The sequence below is a fragment of the Cibotium barometz genome, chromosome 8 (assembly GCF_041138505.1).
Source record: "Cibotium barometz isolate CiBa-2024 chromosome 8, ASM4113850v1, whole genome shotgun sequence".
Lineage (NCBI taxonomy): Eukaryota > Viridiplantae > Streptophyta > Polypodiopsida > Cyatheales > Cibotiaceae > Cibotium > Cibotium barometz.
In genome coordinates, this window is record NC_141053.1 from 63,648,024 (window position 1) to 63,658,679 (window position 10,656).

A 10,656-nucleotide genomic window follows, 5' to 3' on the forward strand; every position below is an offset into this window, starting at 1 on the left:
CTTAGCTTATGTTTGTTTGATCTCAAAAATATTACTAGGCACTAAGGTGGCAAGATTCCAAACAAGTGTACTAATTCTTGTGAGCCCTACTCTTAATGACACTTCTCTTAATTGTGTTATATCTAATGTTGATCTAAGGATAAGCCTTGGCTATAGTACTGGAATCTAGGGTAAGGCACTTCATTGTTGAGATGTCAAGCTCAACATGAGATAACACTCATGATATGCCTAGGTTACCATGCCATATTTGCCAACCGAGTTATGGCATATTTATCTTGCCGACTCACCTCCTTAGTGTGTTCACATTATGGTCTACTTGTACATAGTACTCTAGTACTTATTTTGGTTGGTTTTCACTTATCTTTTGTAAACCTCTTTTGAAAGAAACATGAAGAAGAAGATTTCAGCCTTCCATCTCTATGCATGTCTTATCCATTGTTGGTGTATGTGTGTGTGTGTGCTTGTAAGAGCTCAAGCTCTCTCACTTATCTTTTTGACACACCTACCTAGTGTGTTCACATTATGGTCTGCTTGTACATAGTACTCTAGTACTTATGTTGGTTTTCACTTATCTTTTGTAAACCTCTATTAAAAGAAATAAGAAGTAGATTTCAGCTTTCCATCTCTATGTGTCTTATCCATTGTTGTGTGAGTGAGTGAGTGTGTGTGTGTGTGGTGTGCACGCTTGTAAGAGCTCAAACTCTCTCACTTTCCCCAATCTTATCATGGTGTCAAAGCTTGGTTTAGGCTAAGGAAATGAGTGACAAGCAAAGGAAGCTACAAAGGTAAAGGAAGCAGTACACAGTTAAGAGTATAATCATATCTTCTCCTACAACTTCCATGCGTGGAGGCGTAGAATGACCAATTTTCTAATGAGAAAAGGATTTTGGGACTATGTTGAGAATGCCGCTCCAAGAGAAACAAAGGCATTTGAAGACTAGAACCACAATGCAAGGAGGGTCATGTAGAATTGGCTTTCAATCAGTGTGATAGACAATATGATAGGGCATATATAGGATGCTAACACTCTAGCAGTTGCATGGAAAAACCTAGTGAAGATGTTCCAGACAAACACAAAGGCAAGGAAGTTGCACCTAATACAAGAGCTACGTACAGTGGAGAAGAACATGCTGATCAATAAGTATGCATGAAGATCAAGGCTATTGTCGAATCCCTTGGATCTATTAATATTTTAGTGGAAGAAGACAATGACTTGGTGAGTGTCTATTTGAATGGGCTTAGCAAAGAATACAAGCCATTCAAGGCCTCTATTGCTATAAGAGAAAATGTTCCCAACTTTTAAGATTTGGTGTTTATGTTTGAATATCTATTAATATCTTAGTGGAAGATGATGACTTGGTGAGTGTATGCTTGAATGGTCTTGGCAAAGAATATAAGCCATTTAAGACATCTACTACTGTAAGAGAAAACATTCCCAGCTTTTGGGATTTGATGTCTATGTTAATTATAAAAGAGAAGTCTTTGGGTGAAGACTCTTCTTCCAAAGCAAGAACACTTCAGAGTAGGCCTTGTACTCAAATTCAGATGGAGGTTAAAGGTAGAGTTCGTGGTCGAGGCCAAGGTGATGGGGCCATTTTAGAAATCAAAATTATGGATAGTAGTAGTCTAATGATTCGCTAAGTAGTAAACACACCCAGGTGGAAGAGGCCAGTCTTAAGGCATGGGGAGCTAGAGAGGCTGAGGCAATTGGCAACAAAGACAACAATTGGGATTAGGTTCAAAGGATTTCTTTTACTATAGCAAACTAGGTCACTTTATAGTTGAATATCATAAGAAGCAAAGTGACATAAAACTGGCAATTTGCAGCAAAACAATTATGCATTTTCAAGTAAGTAGGCTAAAGATAGATGTGAGAATTTGTTTGGTATGTAGCACATGTTGAATTTAGTGACTGTAGATGTATCTAGAAATGGTGATGATGTATGTTATGTGGATTTGGAAACCTCTAACCACATGACCTGTGGTGGTGAGTGGTTTAGAGATGTCAAAAATGTGGAAAAACTAGGTTATGTAGAGACGGGGGATGACATGGCCCATCCTATTGCTCTCACATTGGGAATATGCCATTGACTATGTAGGATGTCAATATTGGGTACTTGGCCTCAGGTACTTGGCTAATATACTTTATGTGCCTAATATAATAAAGAATTTGATTTCTATTGGATAGATGAATGAGCAAGGTTTGTAGGTACATTTTAACCTTGAGGGTGTGTTATGTTGAGGAATTCAACAACAAATCACTTATTTCCTCTTGTAGTTATAGTTTCCCACTAGTTCTTCGACCATATTCAATTGAGAACCATTATAGGTTATAAAAGTTCTTAAGGTGACCCAAACTAAATAGAAACTAGCTATCCCCTTCCACTATTTCCTCCTTGGCCTGCAAAAAGAGGTAAGTGATTAACCAATATCATGACTATGCAAAAAGAACTTACAAAGGATTTGGTGGCTTGACAAAATTAGTGATGGCAAAGAGCATGCAAAGGCCTGGAAACATCTAGCGTATGTATATGTTAAACAAAATAGATAGAAAAAGAATCACATTGATAGAAATAGTAATAAAAGTGCTTTAATACTCCTATCTATGCTGTTGTGGACATGTAGGATTTTCTTGGTGGTGCATGTCCCATAGTTGTGTGATTTTAACAGTGATGTTAATAATGTTGCAACATGTTGTGCTAGCCACTTTTTTGTGTGGCTATCACTTCACTCGAGTGCATTGATGAATCTTGTGCCACATTGTATTAAGTCTTTTAGATTTGAACTTTATTGCCCTTTATCCCTCTCCATACTACAAAGATTCCCATCATCATTTGTCACGATAGTTCTCTCGCTGCTTGGTTATTGAGGTTAAACTTTTGGAACTCTTGTTAAGGCTCACCCTAACCCTCCTTGAAACACATTCAAAAAGAGATTACTTGGTGAACCACAACTGTTGTGAGGATCTTTCCAATGGGGCCGAGCGCGTAACCCTTGAGGTCTCCAAGCTCTACAACTCCTTGAGAAGCAATTCCACCGCGTCTCCCGTGAGTGTTGTCACACCGCCGTGTTGCACTACGGGTCCTCGTCCCTCCTCTCACCTCACTTCACTCACTCACACTCACTAGCATGCATTAGGGAGAGAGATTAGCAAGAGCAAGACTTAATTGCACAATGGGAGAGTATCTTGTATTATGAGAGAAATTCACTTATATACACACACTCACTAGCATGCATTAGGGAGAGAGATTAGCAAGAGCAAGACTTAATTGCACAATGGGAGAGTATCTTGTATTATGAGAGAAATTCACTTATATACACACACTCACTAGCATGCATTAGGGAGAGAGATTAGCAAGAGCAAGACTTAATTGCACAATGGGAGAGTATCTTGTATTATGAGAGAAATTCACTAATATACATGGCCATAAGTGTTCACACTCACTTAACTATGGCCGGCCGGGCACTTTAGGCTCATAAGAGGCCTAATGCTATTACAATGACTACTCTCATAATATATCCATGAAGTACATCACTTAGGAATTCATCCTAACTTGCTACCACATGCTCTTGAAGCGAGAATTGCCATAAATACTCCGTCACACCATTACGGGCGCCCGTCCAAGTTGTAGCTTTGGACACTATTGCTTGATATCTTGAATGTATGACCCTTTGGTGTATCTATCGTGACTCCTTGATGTAAGATAATGGCGGTAGCTCTTGTCGTGTTTATGTCCCGTTTATCACCAATTTGGGGACTTCTTGAATATTCAAAATTGATTATCATACTATATATCATTAGAAAGGTCTCGAAGAGTAGATTCCAAATGTCCAGTCTCTGCTCACTTTTAATTTGATTTGCAAAATTTTCACCATGAGCCCATTTTTCTAGAGAGAGGAGGTGTGGAAATCCTTAAGGGGTAAAAATGAGAGTCCATATTTCACCTAATGTTTATTTAGGTACATTGAGGATCCACTAGATCATTATCATTATCACACCCTACAACTCATGGTGCAACAAATAGCATCCTGGGAGTATGCCATGGTAGATTGGCTTAGGTGTAGTATAATGATATACAAGGATCTTTTCATGTGGTATATACGGGGAGCTTTTCATGTGGTATAGAGAGAAAGAAATGCAAAGGAGGAATGTTAGAGTCATGTTTGGCGAGAATGATGAAGCAGAAGAGAATGATAATAGTATGTGTTAATTTTGGCATGGAAAATGCAGTTTGGTCTGAGCTTGTGTGCATGGCAGCCTGGGCCACATTTGTAATCTTGAAGATATGCAATTCAGTATGCATGTATACATGGTATCCAATGATATATTTGCTGGATTTGATGTGTGCATGGTATCCAATGCTATATTTGTTGGATTCGATATGTGCATGTTATCAATGCTATATCTGTTGGATTTGATGTATGCATGGTATCCAAAGATAATTTTGCTAGAGTTTGGCCTCAGTTTGATGTATCTAATGATATTGTTTGCTGGATGCACAAGTAGAGAAGCAGCATAGGATTCACCGGGGGATTCACACATAATGTATGCATGGTATCCAATGGTATATCTGGTGGACTTGTGGCCTCAGTTTGATGTTGTTGTTGGATGCACAAGAAGAGGAGCAACACATAATGCTCAGTAGGGTCTTATGGATGTAGGTACAGGATGAACATGTTGCATGCTGTTCGACATTTTATTAGTGACGAGGATGCAAGTTGCTTGACATACTATTAGTGAAGAGGATGAATGTGCATTTAGGCATTTTGAACTTAGTGTTGGTGTTGGAAGTATCAACACATGATGCAGGGTAGGGTCTTATGGATGCAGGTAGAGGATGAACAGGTTGCATGTTGTTTGACATTTTTTTAGTGAAGAGGATGCAAGCTGTTTGACATAGTGTTAGTGAAGAGGATGAATGTGCATCTAGGCATTCTGAACTTAGTGTTGGTGTTGGAAGCATCATCATTTGTCAATTTAATTAAATTCAGTGTTGCCATGCATGGAGTTCTTAGTAATGCTATGTCTTGGAAGCTGATACCATCATTTGTCAATTTAATTAAATTCAGTGTTGCCATGCATGGAGTTCTTAGTAATGCTATGTCTTTCGAAGATTAAAGTAGCTCTGCTGTTGGCTGTTGTTATGTCCATGTTATCATATTAGGTCTTTGTTGGCGGCCTTGCTTTTTATCTTCGTTTCCTCTTCTCATTTCTAATCTCTGCTGATGAGCACGAATTTGGCCAGTTTGATGTTGCGGCGAGTTATCACAAGCAGCTATTCGAGTCTGTGCATCTCTGTTTGATGATGATGATGAATTCGTCTAGTTTAAATGCTGTGGCAAGTTTTCACAGGCAGCTGTTATTCGAATGGCCCTTCACTGCACAAGACGACTTTGCTGCAACAGAGATTTTATGTTTTTTCTTTTCCTAAAAAATTATTCCACTTTTTCCTACTCTGTAAAGGGGCGCCCAAGCTAAGGCGCCCGTCCTTTGTTTTCCGTGTCCTTAATAGTTTGGGCACCGAGATTTGGCAGTGTGTACCGGGCTAAGCCTGAAGGTAGGCGATGACTTCTGGAGGCGGGGTAGATGCAATACCCTTTTATTTCATAACGCCGACGAAAATGCTGTCTTCGTCCTCGGCATCGTGCTCTCCACCTTCCGCAACGGTTGGGTACTCGAAGATCGGTTCAACTCCTCCTCCTTCTCTAGGAGGAGGAATTGAGTACTCCAAGGTGGGCTTGGCAGAAGATGATGGCAGGGGAAATCATCAGCTGAAGCTCAAGGCGGCCTGCCGTGGTGGCCATAGAGGGTGTGTGGTGGCTTGTGTGGCGGCCGCCATTGGGGTGTGCTTGCTGCTAGTGTTGCTGATTCATGGACGCCAAAGCCGCACATCACGCCCCTCTCTTCAGAATCCAGTATCACGATCCCCTTCACCGTCTCCTTCACCTTCATATTTACTTCATATGTCTCCCTCTCCCTCTCCCTCTCCCTCTCCCTCTCCCTCTCCGGCCTTTTCCCCTTTGCAGCCACCATCATGGACTTCTCTGTGCAACACAACCAAGTACCCCCAGCTCTGCCTGACTACCCTCTCCTCTTACTCTTCATCGCTGCCGTCTGCGGCCCTCCAAGATCTGACGGCCTACGTTGCTTCAGCCGCTCTGATTGTGGTGAACCAGACCTACTTGCTGGGCGTGAACCTGTCCCGTGGTAGCGGTGAGGCGGGAGGGATCGGCGAGATGGCGGTGCTTCAGGACTGCCTGGATCTGCTGGACGGCGCCCGAGACGGACTGAGCAACTCCATCGAGCGTCTTTCACACTTGGACGGCCGGGCGCCCGCAGCGGCCCTCAAGGGGCAGGTGATGGACGTGCGCGTGTGGCTGAGCTCGTCCTACACGGACCAGGACACGTGCTGGGATGAGTTTGAAGAGACCGAGGGCCCCGTCAAGGAGCGCATGAGCAAGCAAGGGCAGCCCATCGCCCCGCTTCTCGCCATCGCCCTCTCCTTCGCCCAAACACTTCAACAGGCTGGACCCTCAACAGCGTATGCCTTGCAAGGAGCCTCCGTCGCACCTGCACCCGCTGAGTCTTAACAAGGTTGCGCTAATTGTATCGAGTAATTTTGTCGGCCTTTGGAGAATGTATCTTTAGGCATTCGGACAACTGATCGTTAGGCATTCGGACAACTGATCTTTAGGCATTTCAGTTCTCTTTTAATACTATAGAATCCAAATGAGTACAAATCAGTGTTCGAAAAAAACCCGGGTATAGTGTAATTTGCACTTGCAGATTTTTAAAATTACCTTCAAATTTGAAACTTAAGGGTACAAAAACCTGCAAATTTTGAGGGGTTGTAGAACAAAAACCTTCAAAATTTGAAAATTTTCTTTATAAATAATTTCACAATTTTTAGATGAAGGTTTTGTACTTTTTGGGAAAGTAGTTTTTTTCAAACACTGGTACAAATGTTCCCACAAGTTGCAGTGGTGTAGTTTTAAGGTGAAAAACTTAACTCTTCCAATTTCGGCCTAATTGAGATTTGCTTCGTTAGCCACAAACATCATTAAATGTCAAAGGCTCTATGAAATGAAGCCCTTGTGGGAACTTCCCCTTAGTTGCTACAAGATAAGCGACAGACATATCTTTAGTTGTTTCAAGACAATCGTGCTTGTTAAGTCAACTTATATGTGCTCTTCCTTGTTCTTTTTAGTTGCTTCCAATTGTTACTAAGAGTTGTGTGTCTTGCCAGTGTATGAAGTTAGAGATGTCTAAGGGATTTCACAAGGAAAGCTTCCTATTTTCAAGTGACGAACGGAGTCAGAGAAAATTTTGTTTTTCCTAATTACGGATTCAAATGCAGCAGTTTTATTTTGGCAAAGAGTTGGTTACACAACAAGAAAGCCCATGACATCTGTTTGTCCATGTCTATAGCCAATAACCATCCTATGGCTCGTAAGTGATTTTATGTGTTAGCATAGGTATCTTTGTGATGAATAAAAAACAGAGGCGATTGATAGGGTTGGGATGATTGACTATCTTGTGCTCCTTGCCAGACTCCCTTTGAGCCAAAGAATGCGCCCATTTCTTTCTAAGTTGTTGTCGGAGTAATTTTGTTGCACCCTCCAATGGCAGCATAAAGACTTTTGAAACAAAGAGGGTCGATGACTTGCACACCATCATTAGCTTAGTATAAAAGAAATATACTCATGCACAACTCCAAGCCAATAGAATTTATCAGCAACATGTATTTTCTTTGAATCCAATATAGAGGCTGTTGCAAGGTAAGGCTTGGCTCAATTGCATATTCTCAAGATCAGAATAGTCGATACATAAATTTATGTGAGTAGTTGCAAAAGTGGATGCTAAAAAAGCTCATTGTACACAACTCTCACATGATACATATGATGGCTATATGGGGTAATTTCAAATTCTTCTTCAATCAAAACTTTTGGCTTGATGTTCTGATGATCTAAAATATGGACGGATCCGGAGGCCCCAATGGAGCTGGTGGAAAGTCTGAAGAAGGGCATGCAAAGAATATAACTAGAACTTAGACAACTCCACAACCACAACAACAACATCTTCTCAACCCTCAAATAAAGGTAAACTGCTTGGTGATGAAGCAAAAAGATAAAGCACTAAAAATATTTACAGATTGTTCACGAGCAGGCTCTAGTTTACGTAAATAGAGTAAAGAGCTTAGTGATGAGAAATTAGCTCTTGAAGTGCCTAACTAGGAGCTCAAGAAAAATCAAGTAGAAATGATCGAGAAGGATAAAAACGATGGAGATTTGATTCAACAACTTCAGAAGAGGTTAAATCTTCAAAAGAGCTTTAAGCTACAACCAAAAAGCTAGATGAATATGAAGCAAGAATAGATGGAAACACATTTTTCATCAAGATTAGATAATTTACAAAGCAGAAATAATGTGCTCAAAGACGAGTCTAATTTGAATGCAAAGACAATTCAAGCATATGAAAGGTAGCTTAGAACATGTTCAACATATACTCATGCACATAAACGTCTCAGATAGCATCAGATACAAGTTTCTGAAGAATGGAACATAATACAATTGATTGTTCATCATTAGGACAAAGGAGAGCCATTGGAAGTTCCTCCGTTGGATTAATGCCCACCACTTCAAGCCTTTATCAATAAGCTCTAGCACTAGAGAATTTGTCTAGATGCTGCATAAATCCAACTCGAACTCAGACATAACATCGAAGAGGATTTTGACTCTTCGCCCAAGGTAATCAGGCATTTGAGAGAGTTGAAGAAGAAGATGCAGATGGAGAAGTGTTGCTTCTAATTGTTACTAAGAGTTGTGTCTTGCCAATGTATGAAGTTAGAGACGTCCAAGGGATTTCAGAAGGAAAGCTTCCTATTTGCAAGTGACGAAAGGAGTAAGAGAATTTTGTTTTTCCTAATTACGGATTCAAATGCAATAGTTTTATCTTGGCAAAGAGTTGGTTACACAACAAGGTAGCCCATGGCATCTGTTTGTCCATGTAATAGCCAATAACCATCCTATGGCTCGTAAGTGATCTTATGTGTTAGCATATGTATCTTTGTGTGATAAATAAAAAACGGAGGTGATTAATAGGGTTGCGATGATTGACTATCTTGTGCTCCTTGCCAGACCCCTTTCAGCTAAAGAATGCACCCATTTCTTTCTAAGTTGTTGTCGAAGTAATTTCTGTTGCACCCTCTAATGGCAACATAAAGACTTTTGAAACAAAGAGGGTCGATGACTTGCACACCATCACTAGCTTAGTATAAAATAAATATACTCATGCACAACTCCAAGCCAATAGAATTTATCAGCAACATTTATTTTCTTTGAATCAAAGATAGAGGCTGTTGGTAGGGTAAGGCTTGGCTCAATTGCATATTCTCAAGAGTAGAATAGTCGCAATGGAATTAGAAGATGATACATAAATTTAGGAGTAGCTGCAAAAGTGGATCCTAAAGAAGCTCATTGTACAACTCTTACTTGCTACATATGATGGATATATGGGGTAATTTCAAATTCTTCTTCAATCAAAACTTCCGGCTTGATATTTTAATAATCTAAAATATGGACGGATCTGGAGGCCCCAATGGAGTTGGTGGAAAGTCTGAAGGGCATGCAAAGAATATAACTAGAACTGAGACAACTCCATAACCACAAAAACAAAAACATCTTCTCAACCCTCACATAAAGGTAAACTGCTTGGTGATGAAGCAAAAAGATAAAGCACTAAAAATATTTACAGATTGTTCACGAGCAGGCTATAGTTTACATAAAAAGAGTAAAAGAGCTTGGTGATGAGAAATTAGCTCTTGAAGTGGCTAACTAGGAGCTCAAGAAAAATCAAGTAGAAATGATTGAGAAGGATAAAAATGATGGAGATTTGATTCAACAACTTTAGAAGAGGTTAAATCTTCAAAAGAGCTTTAAGCTACAACCAAAAAGCTAGATGAATATGAAGCAAGAATAGATGGAAACATATTTTTCATCAAGATTAGATAATTTATGAAGCAAAAATAATGTGCTCAAAGACGAGTCTAATTTGAATGCAAAGACAATTCACGCATATGAAAGGCAGCTTAGAAAATGTCAACATATACTTAATATGCAAGTAAGCTTCTCAGATAGCATCAGATACAAGTTTTTGAAGAATGGAGCATAATACAATTGATTGTTCATCATTATGACAGAGGAGAGCCCTTGAAAGTTCCTTCGCTGTTGGATTAATGACCACCACTTCAAGCCTTCATCAATCAGCTCTAGCACTAGAGAATCTGTCTAGATGCTGCATAAATCCAACTCGCACTCAGACATAACATCGAAGAGTATTTTGCCTCTTCGGCCAAGGTAATCAGGCATTTGAGAGAGTTTAAGAAGAAGATGCAAATGGAGTTACTAAGAGTTGTGTCTTCCTAGTGTATGAAGTTAGAGATGTCCAAGGGATTTCACAAGGAAAGATTCCTATTTGCAAGTGACGAAAGGAGTAAGGGAAAATTTTGTTTTTCCTAATTACGGATTCAAATGCAACAGTTTTATCTTGGCAAAGTGTTGGTCACACAACAAGGTAACCCATGCCATCTATTTGTCGATGTCTATAGAGCCAATAACCATCCTATGGCTCGTATAAGTGATGTTATGTGTTAGCAT

At 40.0% G+C, this 10,656-nt stretch overlaps 1 protein-coding gene across 1 annotated transcript; it reads left to right on the plus strand.

Moving 5' to 3' along the window:
• The first annotated feature begins 5,547 nt into the window (after positions 1 to 5,547).
• LOC147636540 (uncharacterized) lies at positions 5,548 to 6,732 on the plus strand. The gene has a single exon (XM_086802011.1). It carries the CDS (start codon positions 5,566 to 5,568, stop codon positions 6,589 to 6,591), a length of 1,026 nt encoding a protein of 341 aa, XP_086658137.1. The 5' UTR covers positions 5,548 to 5,565; the 3' UTR covers positions 6,592 to 6,732.
• Positions 6,733 to 10,656: the final 3,924 nt, after the last annotated feature.

Bases quoted from the DNA above. Each gene is read 5' to 3' on its own strand.
- LOC147636540 (XM_086802011.1), top strand. From the start codon at position 5,566: ATGACTTCTGGAGGCGGGGTAGATGCAATACCCTTTTATTTCATAACG.